This window comes from Sinocyclocheilus rhinocerous, unplaced genomic scaffold (assembly GCF_001515625.1).
Source record: "Sinocyclocheilus rhinocerous isolate Xijiao unplaced genomic scaffold, SAMN03320098_v1.1 scaffold789, whole genome shotgun sequence".
Lineage (NCBI taxonomy): Eukaryota > Metazoa > Chordata > Actinopteri > Cypriniformes > Cyprinidae > Sinocyclocheilus > Sinocyclocheilus rhinocerous.
Genome location: NW_015667306.1, coordinates 2,758,762 through 2,782,857, shown reverse-complemented (window position 1 = coordinate 2,782,857; position 24,096 = coordinate 2,758,762). Strand labels below are relative to the sequence as shown.

Sequence of the window (24,096 nt, the reverse complement as noted above, 5' to 3'; positions counted from 1 at the left end):
TGAGGGTAAATCTGAAGCTAAAGGAGTAAATCTTGAGCAAATTTTCACTTTTGGGTGAACTACTCCTTAAACTGCTGTTTTCTCACCACTGTCATTTTTGTACTTCTTATTTTGTTATTGAGAGAAGAGTGTGCTGCACATATTTACATATCTAATCGCTGCTCTCAGCAGTGTGGGTGGCATCATGATGGTTACAAACAGTTTACCACAGCTCATGTATTTCAAACTTCTTTTAACTCAAGTGAAGAATGAAAGAGAACTTTGCCATAAGTATATCGAGGCCTTTACTACTTTATGGCTTTCAGAGTTTTTGTCGGGTTCTTGGGAACTTTGACAATAAACTCCATGGGGTCTTTGGCCTTGTTGCTGAAAGCCCTTCGAATGGCATCCACCGCATGCTGATGTGTAACACCTTGGAGGGACTCTCCATCTACTGACACCAGCTCGAATCCAGCCTGCACACACAAACAAAAAAAGGGATTTCTAGAAAAGTTCAGGTGTAGGACTTGATCATTAATGCAGATGTCTATTTTCATGACACATCCCTGAGTATTTCTGGCAGTGCGCTGTCTGAATGGCAGGAAAAAGCAGATGCTGCAGGCACAGGATGCCACTCGTTTCCTTTGTTCTCCTTCGTTAATACCTGTGAATGATCTCATCTGGCCTGTTTCACACTGTGTGTGTGTGTGTCAAGGCTCTGCCAGTGGATGACATCAGTTTATTATACTTCAGAAATTGATGTTTTTCTCTGTGATTGTAACCACTGGCAGACCAGAAGCACAGATGTTTGAGTCTTTCAGGTCAAAAACACATGGCATATCCATAAGCTCTAAACTTACTTAAACTCTATCAATCTAAACTCATTTTCCTATCTCTGACACCACTAACAGCATAAAACTAAGTTAAAGAGTGAAACGGTCAAATCAGAGTGAGCAGAAGCAAATATGTACCCCAGTCTCTAGGTGAGCATAACCCAAAAGTTCAACACTCACACAGATGCAGGAGAGTGTCTTTGGAATTATGTCTTTCCTGCCAGGAAAAAAGTACAAAGTAGGCACATTTCCTCAGTCACGATCTCTTACCAGGATGCACCTGTTTAGTGAACTCTCTACACCCATCCTTAGCGGTCAGGGTCTATTTTCATGCTCTTCATTGGTCAGAACAAACACTGTTGTCCTCTTATAGAGACATTATATTTCTCTGTTCATTCTCACTTAAATAGAACTAGAAAACATTTATTATTTTGGCTCATTATTTTCAGCTAAGAGTGTAATTTCTTCTGCGAAACACAAAAGAAGATATTTTGAAGAATGTTGTTGACCACTGACTTCCAATGTATGGACACACACACACATTTCTTAGATGTGACATTTGTCAAAATATTTTTTTTTGTGATTGACAGAAGAAAGAATGTCTAAAGTTTTGGAACTACGTGAAGGTGAGTAAATGATAACAGAATTTTCATGTCTGGATGAACTATCCCTTTAAAGGGGTCATGAATTGAGAAATCAAAATTCCAAGGGATCTTTTGAATTTCAGAACTCAAAACTTTCTCATTAGTCTAAAAACAGCTTATATTGAAGCCAATCTGCCAAAACAACAGCTTGTGGAATGTACAACTCTATGATATAATAGTGTGGCTAATCACCGCTTCCGCAGAAGAAGATAAACGCCTGCTTCTACATCACTGCCTGTTTAGCCCCGCCCACCAATTCACGCATGTAGTATAAATAATGAGAGAGGCAGACGCAGTACACAGTACAAAATAATAAAAAAGGCAGTACATGACCCTTTTCATTAATGCCCAGTTATATATCATGTTATAAAATATAATTTACTCAGATATGTCACATTAAGAATGTAAAATGGGATGATAACAGCAATTCACATTGACATTTAAGTTCCTCATACAAGTAGGCTTACAATTTAGCCCACAACTTTAGCGGCTCCTGAGGTGCGTTCCGATTGACAGGGTCCCTACGCAGTGTTGACTGCTCCCTACTCCCTAAGCACGGGATATCTGTTGAAGTGGACTTCTCTGACAATAATCGCTCATTTGGAACGCCCTGGAATGTCCTCAAAGAAAGGCAATGACAGGGTCACACAGATTATGAACATAAATAAATATTGTAATTTATTTTACTTTCAAATTTATATACAAATATGCATCTAATAAATATAGTCAAAATGTATAGGTTTATACTGTTAACAGATTGTAGTGGTCATTGCTGTGGTAAATAAAGTAAAATAAAAAATGACAGAGCCTCAGCTGTTTCTCACTGGTTTAACTTTGTTTCACCTATTCATACAATACAATATGCAAATATAACATTCATCGCCATAACCATTCATAAATACTATGAATCCTACTATGCTACTAAATACTATAAATAATATGTATAATAATAACAACATTTATTGCAACCGCTCCATTGCAGAGCCTTTAAAAAACTCTTTCAACGGCTCTGCTCCATTGTTAGTTCTAACTGGTGACACGGTGCGCAATGACAGTTGGGTGATTTTCCCTCTCCACTTCCTGTGAAGTGATATATCGATGTGCCCTTATTGCCTATGACGTTTGCAGTGCCCTTCGAACTGAACATGTACGCTCCCTTCGGATTGGAATCTGGCGGAATACCTTGTGAAGTCCACTTCGCAGTCCACTTTTGGTAAATTTAGGCAGATTCTGGGTGGTAGTGCTAGTTTATTATAAACTCAAGAAAGCTTATAGTCTTTCTAGTCTAATCGCTGAACACATGCACACACACTTTTGGCAGAGATCTAATGTTGATCGACAGGCTCAAAGTACACATACATAGAATGCAATTGAATTATTGCCTTAATATTGTCTCCGAGTGTTGATTTAGAATGTTACAAGTTGTAGAGGAATTTAAGTGAGGAAACGAATATCACGTCTCATCTCAAAACAAACACAACAGAACTATATAAAGGCTTTTCACGTGAGCACATTTAAACTAAAGGATTAACACTTTTATTCATTTAAAACACTACTCCACATAGGAAAAACAGACTTGTCAGCTAGTTACTGACCTGATGCAGACACATATAGCTAAAGCTGACTGATATTGTCTTGATCTGGAGCAAGATAAGGTAACATGAAAAGAAGCAGGGCAGGCTCAAAACTGCCCAAATGGCTGTTAGAGCGTGCTGCAGTTCCACTTTTCACCACAGATTTACCATTTAAAATTTGTGGGCTGCAGTTCGGGAGGGCACTGTCACAACTGCCCCACTGAGTATCATTTTACGTACATGCCGAAGCTTGCGATGAATATATCCTGCGCACTTTATGACTTAAAATTGTCAAGAAAATTTGGAAAATATTTGTTGCAGAATGCTGAACACATTTATAGTTTATTATTTATTCAGTTTATACAGAGGTCTATGTTTTGGGTGAATATTTTTGGCCCCACCTGCCCTTACAGATGAGCCGTGCATGGCTAAGACTATTCCAGTCATGGAGAGTGAACCCAAAAGTAGAACACAAGAACTACTTAAGAGCATTATTAAGAGTATTTCAAAACATTATACTTAATGCAACACACTCTGTTTGTGTCCCTTTATGGCCATTTAGGGGCCTAAGATTTGTTTAAGCTGACATTCTCTTCAAACAGCACTTACATGAAGGAGACCGCAGGGACATCATCAGTCTTTTTTGTATGCTATCTGCCTTTTTGACTAAAAACAAATCACCAAAGCTTTCTATGGTTTCAGAGGACAAGCGGAGTCATTTATCAGCGGATAGCAGAGTACATCACTGTGTGCATGAAGAGAGAGAGAGAAAGAAGATGACTCAGGGAAGAGTAAAAATCAATGTGTTTGGCGCTCATACAGCGGAATAGAAACATATTTTCAAATATTTTCAGATTGCATGGCTTTTGAATTCACAAATTTGGGCCAGACAGTGCAGGTTAAAAGTTACTTGCAATTTTTTTGATATATAACATATCATCAACCATCATGTCATCAACCACCACTCTAGCAACCACTCAGAACACCCTATGGCTTAGCAAATACAGGGAAAGTTATCAAGCCCCCTTGTGGTGGCAAGACCCTTGACATTTTCTCCAGAAAATGCCCAAATATAGTTCTGTTATTAAACTGAAGCCCTCTGTATTTATAAGCTGAAGAATGACTATCAAGATCAACACAACAGACTATAATCAAGATGAAAAAGAGAGTGCTGGACTAATTACACATGAGCCGAAAGAGCAGACTCTATGGAGCCCCAACACATACACAACACCTGACCTCCATCTGCCATGCGTGTCAACAACGTTTGATAAGAGGGATGTGACTGCAGACAATGGGTGACAGAAACCTGACCTCCATGCTGCTGGAGCATACTTGCCGCTCAGATAATACAGTTATCAGTTAGACAACAGGAACAGGAAGCATGTCAACAGGGCGCTCCACACTTTCCCTCTGCAGGTCTGTTAATCTGCAGAGCTCAGTGAAGATAGCCGCTCTGAAGAGCCTGTCGCGGCTTCAGGGTGAGACAACAAGTGAATTGAGTGGAATGTAAATTAGTCAGCCTTTGGTATGAATGGAAATACCCTCTAGTCTTTCACACCAAGTCCAGCTGGAGGCCAGAGATGAGTGGATGTTCTTGGCAACTGAGGGGTTTTGAGCCTGACACCAGATCTCCTGAGTGTGGCAACACAAGCCTCTCAGAGCAGGCCAGGGAAATGCTGTCACCTGATAGGCTGTAATCGACAAGGATGCGGCTTCTCTTGACAAACACACACACAAGTGTACATACACACATGGGATTCCAGGGTTTTAACCTTTTATGCTGGGTAACAGAGGTGCTGTTGGTATCATGCCCTCAACTTCTGTGACCTTTTGCCCTCATTCTGCCTCATTTCTTACAGATGCAAAGACCTGGATGTTGTGTAGACACGGTGGTACATAAAATGTTTGTACAGTACACCAGCTGAAATGACTAGTGTGACATCCAGCTTCGTGCTTGATCTACCAGCTCCATCATGGTCTACCAGCAAGACCAGCACCAAACTAGAACTAACCAGAGTAAACCAGCCTGGACCAAGCTGGTCTTTCCAATAGAGATGTACAGCATGTGTTGTTATGTGGAGAAAGCTTCCTTAAAAAGAAGCAGCTGACTCAAATATTGTGTTTTGTGGTCTGGATGATGTAATCCATCAATGATGAATGAGTTGTACCACTTAAGCATATAAAATGCCTCTGCGCTCAGCTAACGTAACTGAGTGCTAGCTGTAACCAAAACAGAAATCACAAGGCCTGCAGCCATTGATCATTACCAGACCTTCCTAATAATGATTGGGTGACAAACACACTATTCATCAACTAATAATGCTAGGATGAATCCTACCAGCAATATCCTTATACATTATTTGCAGCAATGGTATAGAATTTGAAAAAGGAGTTTGTGTGAGACACTTGGTTGCAGCAGACGCTTCTCTTGAGAACATATTCCACTTTGTCTTGTTCGATTTAAAAAATTTCCTGCTCAAAAATCAAACAATGGTTGGTCACTCACTGGACACATGATGCCCTGTGCATAATTTGCATCAGTGTTATAGATCAAACCAGCTCATTCAAGTCTGAGACCAAGACCAGAGTCAAGACAGAGTCCACATGCTCCCAAGTCAGAGTCCAAGGCCATATTGTCAGTGTCTTGGTCTTGTAATAGACTCAGAAACATGTGAACTTGACTCTCTTCTGGTCTTGGCCTAGAGTCGGACTCAACCTAGTCACACTTCTGTTCTGTTCTGTTTCAAATAAGCCTTGTCTAGACTGCAACACTGCTTAGCCTACTGTAGATGAGTCTATATGAGGATCAGTTACCTTCAGAACATTACTAGTAGATGCTGCTCCTCCTGGAAAGATCTTCTCTATCTTCACCATTGGCTGCACCTTTGACTCAATCCCACCTGAGATGCTTATTCCTGCAAAAAGAATAATAAGAATCATCTAGCCATCCACATGTTAATGATGACTTCAACTCTCTATATATGCATGAAACAAACACTGTATAACCAATTCATCTACACCATTTATATTCTTATATTGTAGGCCTTTTGTTTGGATGGATGTGGAAAACTGATATTTTAATTGTGCCATAAAAGTAACAGATGCTGATTCCAGTCTAGACAAAACATATTAGAGATGTCAGCAGATGTGTCATTAAGATGAACAGAAATAAAAACGTTAAGCTTTCTCCAGGACCATTATAGACCTTCTTGAATGGGAGTGCACTCTATTATCTCACTGGGCAATTCACTGCCATCTTCTGGTGAGGTGAGAAGAATAACTGAAGGAGAATCTCTTCTTTAATACTAATCTATCAGTGATTATATGGTCTTTTTCCCACAAAGTTCTTATTTCTTATTTTGTCAGTGTACGCTACATACTCAGAAAAAAGGTACAAAAGCCATTACTGGGGTAGTACCTTTTCAAAAGGTACACTTTTGTACCTTATTTAGCTTTAAAGGTGCATATTAGTACCTTAAAGGTACATACTGTACTAGTACCAAAAGTGTACATCTTAGTACCTTTTTAAAGGCCTTTTTAAAGACAGCTTTTGTGCCTTTTTTGATTGTGGGTCCAGAATGAATCACATGCTCTGCAAATCTACTGTATTAACAAGCTTTAGTCATACTATTACTCATACTCACAAACAGAGATCTGAACAAACTCTAACCCTAAGTATTAAACTTTGGTATGTAACTCATCAAGCGCTGTTTATATTACCGACAATAATTGGCCTTTTTTTGAGTATGAGGAGAGATGACTTTTCTAAGTGATCAAATTGATCATATTTCCCTGGTGAATGATACAAATGTCATGATTCACAATGAAGGAGGGACCTAAACCATGTCTATGGATCAAAATATAATAGAGGCTTGAGTGTGGGAATTTGGAAACCACCAAGCAGCCCAGAACATTCTATAATCCACATAGCAACATGATTTAAAAAAACTGCAGAGCAACCTGGCAACCACCCAAAACACCCTAGCTTTGTGGGGGCAACTTTTACATAGCCAAGCTGTATTAACATTTCATAAATATATAATCAAGTTATTTTGGTCAGAGAGAAATGGGATGTTTGTCATTTGAGAAACGTTGCCACAAAGCCACAATACAGTGACTCCGAGTAACTCACCAAGGGACTGTTTGGTCTTAGAGATAGTAACTGTGGTTAGTTCATACTCCTGCTCTGGTGGGGTTTCTTGGCTGTCTGAATGTCCATTCACTGGTTCTTTCCAGTCCTGATCCGAGCTGGGCGCAAAAACCTGGGTCAATGGTGTCCTACTCCGGCGGTGTGCACTCATTACGGTATGCTTTACCTCTTTACCATTCTGGGATTTGTCTGTTTTCATTCGATGACCATTCCTATAAGGGGATCTCCCTCGCACTGGGATAGAATCACCCCTGCTGGATAAAGAGTCATGGTGTGATGTCCTGAGGACACCGTTGTCTCTTCTCTGGGGGGAGCGTCCGATGCGTTCCGTGCCGTGAGGAGACTCTGAGTGTGTCCAGCTGGGCCGAGCAGGACTCAGTGAATGATTACGGAGCGAGTCTGTGATGTAAGTGTCCACTGGTACATCCAAGAGTGGTGTGAAAGCTCGAGGAGGAGGAAGCCGTCCAGTCGGTAAACCTGCCAAACGCATCCGTTCCAGATCTTTGATGAGCTGCCGTTCTCTCTCCAGATCCTGTACCGGCTGAAGGTGGAATCCACCCCGATAATCTGTGATTCAAGGGGATATTAAAACCATTTCTCACACATTCTAAGCATAATCGCAGGTTATCATCACTCTAAACCCCACTTTTAAAGGGTAAAGGAACGTTAGAGACTTGTCATTTAAGGCTGGAATGCACTACACGATTTTTGCCTAGATTTTTGCCCTGATTTACAGCCAGGAGAAGTTGATGCTAGGTGCCAAAACTCAAACCAGTCAGCAGATTTGAGCTGACTGATTTCAAAGAAAATCACATAGTGTATGATGGTGACAGACTCATAGCTTCAGATTTCATCCAGTCAGAGGATATCAAACATGTTTGATATTTTGAGCTGATTTTAGGACAGGTATTGATTTCATTTATCATACATCTCCTAGATACAAGGCACACATTTCTGCGTGAGTTTGCTGTGATCACAAAGATTTTAAAGTCTGGTATTACAACGTTGAAAATTGTATGATGCCTAATGTTTAAAATATGTTCAGATTTTTAAAGTCATGTACTGTATTCCAGCCTTTAGTAGCGGCAGAGCTGAGTAGATTACTTACAAATTGTAGTCCATTACTGATTACAAATTACATGATGAAAACTGTAGTTAGTAACACAATCTAGGTTACTCATTTTAGGTCATGTATTTTGACTACTTTTTAGATTACTTTCAGATAACTTTTTATCCAACTTGTTTTAATCTTGCCATTAAACATACAATATTGATACAAAACCGCAGAGAGAGAAAATATATTCCCTTTTTATATCAACATCATAAAATGTAATCAAACATTACATTAAACCAGGGTTTCCCAAACTGGGCTTAATGTAAGAGCTGCAGTGGGTCTGTGAGTTGATAAAAAGCTAATAATTAAGTAAATCATAAAAATGTAAAATAAATTATTTAAACTTTGAACATTAAAAATAATAATATTTCATTTGTTTACCTGCACGACACATTGAACTGTAAATATGCGAATGTGTTAAATTATTAAAATATTACCTTCCTGAGAGATATATCAAGTAAATATTTAATGTCAAAGGGGTTTAGCTGACAAAAACGTTTGGGAATCCCTTTCTTTCATATATGGACTAATTGCTTGAGAGGTTCAGAAGCATGGATTGCAAAATTATTTTTATGACATTTTCATGACCATTCAATTTTGTGAATATAGTCAAAGCTAAATAGCATGACAAACAGTAGGCTTTTTAGAAAGGAAAATGTAAAAGAGAAAAAGAACAATTAGGGAGAACCAATAAATTATTAATAATTTACTGCCATTGTGTGCATATTATGTAATGTAATGTAATGTAATGTAATCCATAAAAAGTAACTGTAATCTGATTATGAGCATTATAAAACGTAATATACTCTTATTACAAGTACTTGATTTTTAAAATCTGATTACATAATCCAGATTACATGTAATCAGTTACTACCCAGCTCTGAGTAGTGGTGTTAGCACCACTTTTACCTGAAATTATGAAACCTGTCTCTTGTGAAGGGTTAGCACCACTTTTGCGCCATTGAAATATTACAGCTAGATGCTTAGCAACAGACATCCAATCACAGCCCTCATATTTGAGTTAAGAAGAGACTGATTTGTTCCTACCATTTTAGTCCGAAAAGTCCATTCAGAGCAATATACAGGCTTCTGTTTACCCGGGGTTTAGAATGACCCAGGGTCAACTATTCCTAACTGCGTAAGTGTGGCTAAAATGTCAAAATATTTTTGGGGGCTGCTGGATGTCAAGGTACATGGTATTGCCATCTGATTTCATTATTGTAACATAGTACCATATAGGTAAAATTATAGGTATATAAATACAACTGAGAATTCAGACTCAAAGAGTTCCTCCTCCCACGAACATACATATAAATGGTATAAAAGCTGAATTCATTTACATCTCCTTAAATCAGTGCAGATGTTACGAAACCTCACACACACTTTCCCTTTCATCCAGAAATGTGAGCGACAATCACACATTCATATCCATTGAGTAAGCAGCGGTGTGGCGTTGCATACACGCACATCTCGCTCAGATTTCAGGGGCCTCTAGCACAGAGAGTTTTGAATTACTCCTCTGTGGACATTACAAAGGAGCTGCATTAAGTCTCAGACCTGCGTGGGTGGACGCTTGAAGGTTAAACAATGCAAGGCGCCTTTCTTGCATTTCAGAAACGACTTCCATTCAAAAGTCAGAGGCACATTACAGCCCGACACTGTGGACAATGACAGCGGGCACTGTGCACTCCAAGGTTAGAGGTTAGGAGGTCATGCAGTGTCAGCAGCAGAAAGAAACAGGCAGGCTATCTGGCAATAAGAGACAGATTATCTTCTTTTGGCAGTGATGCATGTTGGGCATCCTGCAAATGATGCATTTGTGTCCTAAATGGCAGCTTACAATGAAGAAAACTGCATAGGGCTTGTTATTAAAAAGTGATGGTAGTGTACAGTAACAAGGGTTTTAGAATGAGAGGGATTGTGTGTGTGGATTAAATATCAGCAACAGGATATTTGTAGTATATGTATGTGTGTGTATACGGTTAGACATTCATTTCAGGATATGAAATGCCTGGTGCAGAGAAGAGTTTGTGTCTTCTGGTTGTATCATTTCCTACAGGGATCACTTTGAGGACATTGTACAGCACAGATATATAAATATATGCATTTCGGAGGCTGACACTGAAACACTCCTTACCTAACCTCCCTCAGCAGCAGAAGCTTCTCAGGCTTGTCCAAGATGGCCAGCAGGGGGCGCACCAGATCCTCAACCACACGCTCAACTAAAAACTAAAGAACAGAAGGAGATGCCCTAGTTCAGCAATTTACTCCTGATAATGTGAACTAGTCACAAGCACTGGATTTAGAGTCTAAATCTTACCAAATTCGTGTAAAGCACGAAACATTCTTGGAATTTAGGGCTCACAAGCTGTCAATAAAGTACTAAACAATTTTGTAGTAATGAAGTAATACGGTCTGCTCTAGCGCTATCCGGATAACTGTGGCATTGTCTACACTGAAAAAGTGTGGTATAGAAACTACTAGTAATTTCACAAATAATTACAAAGAATCTGAAAGCAATGCATTAAATGTGAATTTATTTTGAAATAGTAAGACTGAGGTATTGTCTTGTAAAACATTCTCCAGTAATTTTTGTTTCAATTACAACTACAATTTTATACTCAGAGTTCTGTACGATTTGGATAACTTGATCTCAATCATAAATGGCAAGGCAAATCCCTCTTTTGTAAGCATAACCAGCATGCACATTGATTAGTCAGAAATATACATAGCAAGACAATAGAGCCTTTTCTAGTTAACCACATAAACATTTTGGAAAAGGATAAACCTGTAAACCCGTATAAAGTCCTAAATGAGACATTATTTCAACCCAGCAGACTTTTAGATGACTCACCCTTTTACAGTGTCTCATGACAGCCGCCACCTCATCCTCGTTGAGCAGCTTGCGGGCCATATCCTCCAACATGGCCATGGTCTCCGGGCTGGGGATGGGGCTGTGCTCCCTCATACCAGCACGAGTCTCTCTGGGAGAACTCAACAGGTTAATTATGGGTCGACCCCGCTCTTTACCTGAGGACACAAGTGCTAGAGTCAGTCTACGAGCTCTGATGACAGCAATTCTCATTTAAATATCTATGGTTTTGGCATCTTCGGTTCCATGAAGAATCCATTGAAGCTTTCCTTTGTTAAAAAGTTTTTTATAGTGGAAAAAGCTTCTTTATATTATTAAAATGTTCTTCACAGAAGGAAAAATAAAATTCTTTACTGTTAATTGTAAGGTTATTAAGGGGATCAAAAATAGTTCTATACAGTAGGGGTGTCCAATCCTGCTCCTGGAGGGCCAACATCCTGCAGATTTCAGCTCCAACCAACTCCAACACACTTTCCTAGAAGTTTCTAGTGAGTCTGAAGACCGTGATTAGCTGGTTCAGGTGTCTTTAACTGAAGTTGAAGCTAAACTTTGCAGGACAGTGGCCCTCCAAGAACAGGTTTGGACACCCCTGTTCTATGGCATCACAGCAAAAAGCCCATTTTAAAAAGTAAACTAATTGCAATTATGTCCAGACAAAAAGACCGGCAAATCTGACTGGCTGACAAGCTGTGATTAGCTTGGAGTTTTCAATGTGTTTCTAAGTTATGCTGCAGTATGCACTGTAGAGAAGGAAGCAATGCAATTAATCATTAGCTGAGCAAAACCACAGGAGTTGGACTCAAGGCCACTTCAAGGGAATTACCGCAGAACAGTGTACAGTAAAGCAGCTCTCTGATTTAGGCTCTTTAAAAACTCATTATGCTGCTTTCTGGCTTTTCGAATGCAAATATCTTCCTCAGCTATTCCCTGGTATCCACAGAAAGTGATCCTCATCAAAATATGTTAAACCCCATGTGGACTCACCCGGTTCGTTATCTAAATGTTTCGGGGATTTGGATCTTCCTCTGTGTCCGTCCCCTGCCCCTTTGTCCTTCCTGTCTCTAGAGGATGACCTTTCCCGCCTGCGTCCGCTTTTAAAGAGCAAGCTGACAAAGGTTTTGGAGCGCTGCAGGGTGCTTCTCTCCGTCTCTACCTTGTCCTTTTGATGCTTCCTTTTCTTCTGCTTGTCCTCTGATCAACATCAAGCAGAAACATGTCAAAGAGTGACCTCCAGGCAAAATATACTGAATAAATAGATGTTCACAAGGAAACCTTTAACATGCTCAAGTGATAAAATACATGTATTATAGGTGGCAAAGGCTCCAAGTTCAGCCCTGAGCAATGGTGACCCAGAAACTGGAGAGTCACTGAGATCACAATGGGGTTGGGGGGTTGAATCAAGATATTGTGGCCAATTTGTTCCCACAATTTGTTAATTGGTTCTTCTTAAATTGTGTTTTTATATCGACAATTTAATTAAATTAAAACAAGAAAACATTAGCTCAACAATATTTAACTACAATGAGGGAACAAATTAATAATAATTGGTCAAGAATTAATATGGGAACTAATTCTTAACTTGTGGCCATGATATCTATTTTTTCTTCTTCGTGTTAATAAAAAAATGCAAAAAAAGTTAATGGTCCTAAAATAGGTGTCATGTTTTTCTATTTTTGATTTGGGGTGAAATATGACCTGAACATGTTTCCGTGAGATTTATCGAAGAAGAGCTTGTTATGTTAAGTTGTGATTGAAGGTATTTGTTAAAGGCCACAAAACATCCAGTCATTTATCTCCACAGTGTGAGGTATTAAGCCTGGCAAATAAAACAGGATGATATACACTTTGCTGTGTGGATTTTGAGCATACATTTCTCAAGGCATCAGATTCTCCAGTCTGAACCGTTAATCTTTCACGACAAGATCCCGTGCAGTAATGCTGATGTATTATGCATTCAACCAAGTTCATTTAAATGCAGAGATACAATGGCAGCACACTGCTATATATTTGACAAACAGACGTAGCAGTGTGACTCTAAAGGTCAATTGCTGGTTTTCGACAACACATTTTCTATTCTGAGCGGAGCTTCCACAGCGTGGTGTGTGTATCAAATAACCCAAGATCCTCATCACTGATCTGGTTGTGACCTTGGGCCCCGGCACTACAACTGAGATATGAGTTACATCAGTGACACAAACACAGGACGGCCCTGTGCAGCTCAACTCATTTTGATTCACAGCCTTCTGACAGACTGTTTTTTTATCTCTTATCTCTAAACCAGCCCTACTGTACCTGACACAGTGATGTGACTCTGGGATCGGCGGATGGGTTTGCGAGGCTTGCTGAGAGCCATCAGGACTGCCGTTTTAGGAGAGTCCAAAGTCTCTTTATCCCCAGCAGAGAAGGTCCTTGTCCGAGTTTTGGCAGTCCCACTGCGTATTACTGTGTCTTTTAACAGGACAGTTTCGCCAACCGTTCGGCTGGTTTCTGTGGTTAAGACCCTACTAGATCTTGATGTGGCATCGGGCTCCGGTGGGTCCGTCTGCATGGCGGTCTCTATCCGTTCAGAGCTGGGCCGGCGTGAGCGGTCCTCGGTGGAGATACAGACATCCACCATCTCTGAGCCGAATACAGGAGGGAACATGACCTGCGAGAGGCCGCTGAGAGAGCTGACCGGCGTCCCGGAGGAGAGAGAGGAAGTGGAAGAGTAAGAGTCTGAACCCTGGGAGGAAGCGGGCTGGCCTCCATTAGCCACTAAGGGGGAAAAGTAGAGACTTTCATTTATTATTTTTAGAGATAAAAAGTTGGATCACTTTATCTGTCATCCACTTCATTAAACTTAAATGCACAGTACTGTCTATAGCAAAACTTCTATTTAATAACTTTAATATAAATAAAATTATTTTAATCTTTGACAATTAAGTTACACAATTATTTCAAGGAAAAAAATCTGGCTGCCTAAAATGCTGTGGCAGAAATCGTCATAATTATCATCTTACATATATCTAAGAACCATTAAGATGTTATAAGTTTTATCTCGCTCTACATTGAAAAAAAGGTAACGTAAAGATAAAGTAAAAAGGTAAGGTAAATTAACAGATTTTACTCCAGGCCAAAATATGATTTAACTTATTAATTTGCATATATATATTATATTTTAATAGATTTATTTTATATATTGTACTATTTATTTATTTATTTATTTATTTATTATTCTATCTATTACTGGGTCCACCTCAATACATTCATTTATAGATATAAATAGCTTTTTGGATAACAAAATAAACTAAACTAAAATAAACTAAAATAAACTAAAATAAACTAAAATAAACTAAACTAAACTAAACTAAAATAAAATAAAATAAAAGGATAACACATTTCATGAAGCCTTTATGTATAACGCATTATTAAAGTAGTTTTAATGCATTAATTTAGCCTTGTAATGCATTGTACAATCTCATGAATAATTGTAACCACAGTTAATACATTACAACACTTATCAATTCATTGTTACACTATGCATTTTAAATTTGGTTATAATTATTTACATTAAGATATAATGTATTACAACGCACATTATGAATAATTATAATGCATTACACCCTTTAATAACCATTTATAATGCCTTAAACACAAAGGCTTTAAGTAAAATGTTACCAATAAAACAAAATAATAAAACAAAATAAAATAAAATAAAAAAGCTTAACAAATAAAGCAACAGACATCATGTCTAAAAACCTCATAAATATTAAAGTTCTGATGTCCTTTTACATCTGAATGAACAATATATCAATGTCACTTGTGTTAAATATGGAGCAGAATTACATGAGCTTCTGTCCTGCAACCTAAATACCCCTGAATCACCCTGATGTTACAAACATGCACAATCCTGGACGACTTATCTGAATGTGAACATTACGATCTAATCCGTGGCTATTTTCAGACACTGCCATCCATATTAAATGGAAAACAGAGAATCAGAGGGCAATGAAAAAATCTGGCTTGACATGTGGCCGGTTGACGTTCAGCTTTAATCTGGAGATGGGCCGTCCCAGTGCACACCATCAATTAATTATGAAAATTGCATTTCTATAAGATAAGTGCAAACGAGTGGGTCGCACAAACCATGCAACCTATCCATTAATATATGTACTATTAACAGATAAGATGTTAAATAGTGATGTTTGCAGGTAACAGTTACGTACATTTATTAAGCCAGCTGTACTCCGCCACCATCTCCTTGTAAGCAGGATATCGGCCAGCCTCCTAGGACAGGATATTACACAAGACATAATCACAGTGAGAAAGGAGCTACAGCCTTAATTACATTGCATGCAAGTTCAAAAGTCCTTGGGTATAGTTCATTGTGCAAATTAAGTCTAAACAGCCTAAAAATGACTTCAAACAGCATTTTCCACCAGTGAAGTCAGAAGGATATGACCTCATTTCTGATGCCCCAGGTGTACGCTGACCTCACTACAGGCTCTCATGAAGTCACAGTTAGTTTGATTCTCCATAAACATAAAACAAGCTTGAACATCATTAAGATGATGGTAGGAGGCAGCCTGATCTGCCTTGCATGGTCTCCTCATGCAGGAGCTAGATTCGAACAGACTGCAGCAAAGTTCAAAAAACATCCCATTCTCCTTTTGTTTTGACCCTTGTCTGACATTTTCTCACACTGTCACTTCACTTATCACTAGCAGAGCTCGTACTTACCACCACGAAGTGGCATCAATAGCTAACAAAGCAGGCATTTAGCAGCCCTATATACTTATAGCACCACTGCAGGTTTGACAGAGCCTTGCCATGGGGGCAATGAGAAAAGGCCATAAAACGAGGCTTTCTGCTGATTATAACTTGATCCCTAAGGCCTGGTGAATAATGCACACCCGCTGGCTATTTTTCACAGGTGGAACCTGAGCCCTGCCTGAGTAAAGCGAGCAACCAGGAATGTGACGGCTAAATACCAGCTGTCTGCTTTGCTATGCTTTCTCACTCCCAGACGCAATAAGAGGCAGTGTTGTTTAACATGCTGTGGTAGCAATTAATATGCCAAAGCACTTTGGAAATCATTTGTCTTGCTAAACTAAAAACTAAAATTTCCCTGATAAACTAAGATGTATACAGAACATCGATGTACCTTTTTTAATACTGTCATTAAAAATTGACACTCTATATTATTCATTTGTAAAACTGGGTGGGTGTTATTTCCATAAATAAGACTGTTGATAATGCTGATAATCTCAAATGGTCAAATATCAGGTCTATTGCTAAAGTTTAGGTTATTCTCACCTTAATGGTCAGCATCACATGAGTGTGACTCTTTAGCACTTCTACTGCATTGCTGTGTGTGATGTCCTCAAAACTCACTCCATTGGCTGCCAGAATCTGATCCCCCATTTTAATTCCATTTTGCTCTGCCAGGCCACCAGGGTCCAGCCTCATCAAAAAATTAAACAAATCATCACATTAATAGAGTTCAACAATTAACCATAGCATCTATGCAACAGTTGTCATGAAGTTGTCAGACATTGAAATGCATCCCTGGGCATTTTGTCTTACTTTGAGACATAGATGCCCAGGCCAAACTCTTTGCCACCGCGGATGTTGAAGCCCAGGCAGTAGTCATCTGAGGTTGTGTAAAGGTGCACTATTCTGCGCAGGGCTCCATCTGAACTGGCCTCTGAAGGTGTGCGACCACTTTCTTCCACTACCATCCTTCGGTGGATTAGATCTACCCTGCACACATACATTCATATAAGTTTACAAGCAATAAACAAATAAGTGACACAATAATTTAAGTCATTCTACAAAAAAAAAACACAGGTTTGGGGTCCTTAAATTTCTTTTTTAAAATAAGGGTTAGTTCACCCAAAATCTAAATTATGTCATTAATTACCCTCATGTCTTTCCAAACCTGTAAGGTCTTCAGTTTTTGATGAAATCCGAGAGCTTTCTGACCCTCCATAGACAGAAATGCAACTGACAAGGTCTTCAAAGCCCAGAAAGGTAGTAAGGACAGCTTCATAAAATTACGGTTGAACCACTGATGGCACATATTTTAATGACTGTTTTAATGATGTCCTTACTACCTTTCTGGGCCTTGAACATGTCAGTTGTGTTGCCGTCAATGGAGGGTCAGAAAGCTCAAAAATATCTTCATTTGTGTCCTGAAGATGAATGAATGTCTTACGGGTTTGGAACGACATGAGGATGAGTAATTAATGACTGAATTTTCATTTTTGGGTGAACTATCCCTTTAAATTGATCAAAAGTGGCAGTAAATACTTTTTACATTGTTATGAGAGATTTCTATTTCAAATACATTTTATTCTTGAATTTTCTATTCATATAAGAATCTTGAAAAAGAGGAATATAATTTTTCTAAATATTACTGTTTTTATGGATTTTTGATCAAATGAATGCAGCCTTAATCAGTATGAGACATCTTTCAAAAAACAAAACAAAAAAAAAGGTTTTGAAGGGTAACTACAAAGTTTATTATCAAAACTGAAGTGTGTCATTTCTGCACAACTAGTGTTGTTACCAAACAGAATTGTCCTACTCTTTCATTGGACAGACAAACTAAAAACCCCACCCCACACTTAAGCCACTGGCTCCATGTTGCTGTGCTCTAGCCGATCAGGGTGCTCAAAAAAAGCAGAACCATTTTTTGAATGTTTACAGCGTTTAAACTTTGAGGAAATCAATCTACAAGTGATTTCCTTATAGTTGTATTTGCATATTAAGTTAAGATAGGAAAAAGTGTTTTAATATAAATAATTACACACTTCACTTTTAAGTAAAAATCCAGTGTTATACACAAGCACACACACACATAAATCTTCAGGTGGACACACATACACTTCTGTAATAAACTTGCTCACTCTACTATCAGTTAATGAAATGGCTGAGAAGCCCACTAAGGTAACTCTACCACTTCTGTATGCTGAAACAGAAGCTGAAGGAAAAGATAACAAGTAAAGGCCAAGAGTCACAGGGTTTCCACCCCGTTAGTCAAGGCAGGGGGAGAAAGAGCCCATCACTACGCTCTGCTTATCTTCTCAGTTCAGTTAGTCTAATTAAACCCCATCATTCAGCAAATCTGCGACAGAAAATGCCTAAAAATACAGACTTTCAAATACTAAAAGAACCTCTAAATGTTCAAGGGCAAAACACACTCTTCTGTTATGAGTTGTCAAAGGGTATTTGGACAACCTCCAGGAGGCAGGCTTGTGGGAGACAGGTCAAGCTGCCATATAAACAGCTACTTTTCTTGCATAATACTAGGACATGTTGATGCATTTCATTACTTTTTTGTATAACTATGAAAATAAAAACAATTGCATTTTTAAAACTTTTAAATGCACAGATACACAATATCTCATGCAATATATACTGTAATATCTGAAAAACTTGAACCGTGTTTGACAGAGTACAGGCTTGATGATGCATCAGCCACAAAATCATCAGTGTAATAGTTCTCAAGCAGGGAACTTCAAGAAAAAAGTCCACAAGATAACTTAAAATTATTTAACAATTTACAATAAAAATTTAAAACCTAAGAATAGTAGGAATACTAAGAATAGTATTTTACCTTTTAATAACTATTGTTTTTATCGAAGAACATACAGAATAAGAATCTTTAATATTCTGGAATCACAAAATAAATCGTGATGAATTAATTTATCAACATTCAACATCTAGCTTCTGTTAATAAAAAAGTTTGAAAACAAGCAATGTTATCATGATTATAACAGGAAATAGCAAAGACAATATCTTAGTCAATATGGGATTCAAAAATGTGGACAACTGCAGAAATAACATTATAATTGACCTTCAGCCTGATAGAGTGTGCTTAGCCTAATATAAAAACATACAAAATAGTATATCATGTTCAAGTGATGACATAAAAGCTCAACTTACCATGTAGTCTTCTCTTTCGAGTAGCGGATACCTGGCACCTTCCCCACACGTCTTACCACCATGCGCAGACGATTATTTCCTGTCAGGATTTTTACGGCACTGCTCATGGTGATGCTCTCCAGACTTATGCCATTCACCTCGACCAGCTTATCTCCAACACACAAGCCTGCCAACTCTGTAATGTGGAATCAGGATACAAAAACACATTAATATGAAACTCACCAATAGCTTATACATGCATACCATGTCGTAATAAATCTCAAATCTCAAATGCAAATCCTCATCAGTTGTAACCCCCTCTGTGTACCTGCAGAGCTGTCATCCTCCACCTTGCTGACAAAGATTCCCAGGCCGTGTTCAGAGCCTCCCCGCACACTGAAGCCCAGCCTGCCATCCTCACTTTTGTCCACAGTAATTGTGTGGATGTCTTCACTGTCATCCCCACCTACAGTGCACCAACATCAAACACAAATAGAAAGTTCCTCTGAAAATAAATATAACTCACAAGTATAGTGATGGGTTTCGTCAATGTTTTTGCTCCTTAGCAAAAGATTCTTTCTCATATAATATAATATAACATAATATATGCACGAATTTCCAATGTAAGACTTTCTTTAAAAAAAACGAAACAATTTTTTTACGCTTTATTACATGTTTTTAAATGCAAGAAAAGGCAGCCAACAATTGTATTGCATTCAGCAACTCCTTCAATCACAGGATCCTGTTTGTGTTATTTTCGTAGTTTGATAACACTGTACTGTTATTGTCCTAGAAATGCATGATATCCCAATTTATAGATAGGGATCTGGCTGATACCCAAGCAGATGATAATTTTCATGTTATGGCCGATAACCAATAAATGGCAGATATCAAAATTGTAAACTATACAGATTAGAATCTAAAAATAAAAAATAAAACACTAAAAATATAAATGAACCATTTTAAAATATGCAATATCGACTGATACTAATTAATAAAAAAAAAAAACTCTTATAGTAGCCAATAACCAATATAGTTCTATTATATTTTAATCCTTAAGTGGAATAAACATACTTTAGAAAATATCACCTCAACCTGATCTCATGAGAAATTTTATATATTTTTCGAATTGGCGATTTTGTATTCATTTGTATGATTTGATTCTTTGACAAATTGCTTTGTGTGGATGATTGTACAAAAACGTACAAACGAGAGCTACCAATTCACCAAAAAATAAAATTTATATTTCAAATAAATAGTTCTTTTAAACTTTCTATTCATCATAGAATCCTCAAAAAAGCATCACAATTTCCACAAAAATAGCAGCACAGCTGTTGTCAACATTGATAATACAAAATGTGTTGTAAAGCACCAAATCAGCATATTATGTTTTTTTAAGATCATGTGACACTGAAGACTAGAGTATTAGCTGCTGAAAATTCAGTTTTGTCATAAAAGGATTGAATTACATTTTAAAATGTATACAAATAGGAAATGGTTATTTTAAATGAATTGCCATGAGAATGTGTTGGTAAACCTGCATCTAGATCAAGCTCTTGTAGATTTACCATCGACAGGTGCATTGATGAGAATGACTCTCCCCATAGGAGAGGAAGATCTCATTCCTCTCTGGCGCTGCTGCTTCTTGTGCAGGTAGCGTGGTAGAGTAGAAGTGCCCGAGGGCCCTGGCTGGGCACTGGGATGAGCCCCATTCGTCATGTCTTTGCGTGCCGTGTCAGACGAATGAGCCATGGCAAAGTGCCGACCTCCCCTCTAACCCTCATTCAGGGCCTGAGCTTCTAAAGGAAATGAGGGTGGATGGGGAAAACTAGAGGTCCAGTGGGTCAATACTAGTCACGAGGATTACAGTCCACAGGATTAGATCCACAAAAGGAAACTCCACTGCACAGTGGTGCAGGAAGAAGCTGCTATGGATCCAGCATTGTTCACTTCAGATTACAAGAAATGTTGTGACTTGTCTTCACAGAGTCTTCACGGAGGACTCCGACATGATTATAATCATTTCATGAAACAGCTGATAAACAAATTCTATTATCCAAGAAGTGGCAGAGCAAAATGTATCCTCATATGCATTGTTCGGAAGAGAGTCTCGCAAAAACAGAGGATGTGTAATAGTGGCTCAGGTCTTTTTGTTGAGTTGAAAGTCTGTGGGTTAGACTGGGGCATTGGGCATCAGTCCCTCCTCACTGCCAGTGGAGCTTTGCTTGGCAGAAGTCAGTCATCTGGTCCTCCCAGGCCTCAGTGTCTCACCTTTACCTGCCAGTGATCCAAGACGACAAAGAAAGATCTGTGAGAACCCAGCCGCACAATGACTAATTTCCCATGGGAGGTAAAGTGATATCAGCAATTATTGCATTCTGGAAAGCTAAGGGTTGCACTGTTTCCACAGCAAGAGATACTGAGCCGTTGTGGAACACTAATGTGTTAAGATCTACTGTTTTAAACTGTGAATGCATAAAGAGTGTTGCCTCAACAATGTCTTTTATTTGGTTACTGGTTCAGAAAAATAAAAATAAAAAAAACTTTTCTTAATGGATTGATCAAGAGAATTACATTAAATTTGGTTTGTGATTATTTTATTTTCACTTTTATATTTTGTTTTGAAAATACATTTTTATATGACTAAAAGTGTGTTCCATCACATGCAGCATGTTTTATATGATACATTTACCAATAACCGTACCATTAAAAAAAAAAAAATAGAGATAATAATGAGTCAACAGGTGAGTCCAGGTGATCAGTACGAAAATCTCTTTCCCTCAGTAGGAAGCAGTAATGAATGTCCCTCAAATGGACAGAAAGTGCAGAATTTTTGAGTGAAATCTGCTGGTTCTTTCAGACAGGATCACAGTTACTTAATCTGCAAAAGTTGCCAGCACACTCAAATTTCTTATATAAACACAGGTTATGGTTATCAATATAAATTTCATTTTTACTGTATTTGCACATGCAAAGTAAACAAATGAATAAAACTACATACGAAAAACGAAACGTGTATAATCCAACTTAAATTATTCCTTTACCCTTGGAGAAGCGATAAAAACAGGATCCATTTTCCTTAAAGAAACCCACTGAATCCAGTGCGCGTCATCTTGACCTCTTATGCGTTCGTGTAGGTTTTTGGGTCAGGCATTCTATAGTCAAGAAAAGAAGCTGGCGTTGTCGTTTCGTTAGTCTAAACAGGAAGTTGGCTGACTGTCTCATCATCAGCACCTCGGACAGCGCTCAAGCAACAGGTTACGACGTAAAGCGCATAGAAACGCTTCAGTGAACAACATAACAACCCAACATTCTCAGAGATGAAGTACTGCCTCACTTCTCACTGCATCAGGGTGAGAAGATCTCAAAACTATACAAAGATTATCCTCTACGAGATCCTTGACAGATGCAGACAACAAGTTAGTAGGAAATTACTTGCATTACCAGTAAGATTCATCTTAAATAAAAGATCATTTACCTTATTTACTTATCCCACTTAGGCTGTTGTTAATGTGGTGTATAAATGCAAGAAAAACAAAGTTGGATAAAGTTAAATGGCGTTACCTGTCTCCATGTTGTGCCGCATGACCTCACCTGAGACAAGACAATCTTAGCCTTCTTTAAGCCCGCCTCTCAGGGCATGTGATTGGATTATGTGGAGCAGCTCAGAAGGACACTGCACAAACTCATTTGGTCCAGTGGTTGACAATCGTCACTCATAGCATAAGAGTATTATATGAACAGTGGTCTTGTGGAACAAGTGCAGATCCAATTAAGTCTCACGTTGGTCTGCAGGTAAGCGCCCACTGCCTTCAGACACTAAATGAAGGGAATTTCAAAAAGATATAGCCTATATGCTTCTGTCCTCTTTGGTGGTTAAATTATCTATCATGATTAAATGGCTGCAATTAGGAGTGTTTGATCCTGAGAATTTCTTTTCATCCAAATGGTGAATGTGGTTTCGTCTTCAGGATAAACTGTAATTGATCCCCTTTGGAGCATCAAGGAGATCAGAACATCTTTCATGACACTATACTGCCATATAGTGGTCATTTAAAGACATTTCTTTTCTGTGAATTTGGTTTTTAAGTGTATAAACTAAAATTGTATTGCACTGAATTCGCCCCTAAAATGAATAATTAACTTTAATGTAGGTACATGTAAATTTCTGCTTCACCATATACATATTCCAGTTACACTTTATTTTAAGGTGTCCTTGTTCCAGTGTAAATATACATTTAAGTACTGAGTAATATTAATTAACTACATGTACTTACTATATGGTTAGGGTTATGATTAGGCTTAGGGTTACTTGCATGTAATTATGCATAATTTATTGTTATTATAATAGTAAGTACGTGTAACAAGAACACCTTAAAAAAAATGTTACCCATATTCCTAATTTCCTTTACTAGAAATGCAAAATCCAACATCTCAAACTGCATACCATAGGTAGGCCTATACATATTTGTTGCCATATGACTGAAATATATGTTTTCAGATATTACACCTGTCTGTGATAATCATATTGTAAATAATATGTTTAAAACAGAGTTAGGCAGAGCGGCCCGCCCTTGTTTAGCCAATCAGAAAGGTTCTTTGTCAGTCACTCATTTTGTCCGGCGGGCGGATTTCGGAGCGAGTGCCCCTCACTGCGGACTGTATGGCTTGGACCTCGGTCCATTTTTCATGTTCATGTGCTTGGAGGGAGTGTGGCTTGAGGAATAATTTGGTTGATATCTGGCTGATATTTTGCAAAATCGCTAAAGTCGCTTTGAACACCTTTAATACTTTTTCAAAAATCTGAAAATCCCCATTAGAGCAACTCAACGTCCGTGGAGGTTAGCATTCTCAGGAAATCACGAATCGAATAACCAATCATAATGCAGCTCTCATCCACGCCCGCCTTCAGAACCACCAATCACAGCGCAGCTCTCTTCCACGCCCCGTCTCATGAGCCAACTGCTGGTCTCTGTACTCTTATCACCGCCTTTTACACACAAAAAAGTATCCGTTCAA

General features: G+C 38.5%; 1 protein-coding gene across 1 annotated transcript; it reads right to left on the bottom strand.

Annotated features, from left to right (window-relative positions):
- Positions 1–136: 136 nt before the first annotated feature.
- Positions 137–20,682, bottom strand: pdzd7a (PDZ domain containing 7a). Its single transcript, XM_016545410.1, has 14 exons — positions 20,646–20,682; positions 19,406–19,543; positions 19,099–19,273; positions 16,735–16,911; positions 16,465–16,612; positions 15,375–15,435; positions 13,462–13,923; positions 12,154–12,360; positions 11,152–11,327; positions 10,435–10,526; positions 7,918–7,976; positions 7,166–7,750; positions 5,848–5,948; positions 137–455 (listed from the first exon to the last, which is right to left on the bottom strand). The coding sequence occupies exons 1-14, from the start codon at positions 20,680–20,682 to the stop codon at positions 288–290; spliced, it is 2,586 nt and encodes an 861-aa protein (XP_016400896.1). The 3' UTR covers positions 137–287.
- Between the last annotated feature and the right edge of the window lie 3,414 nt (positions 20,683–24,096).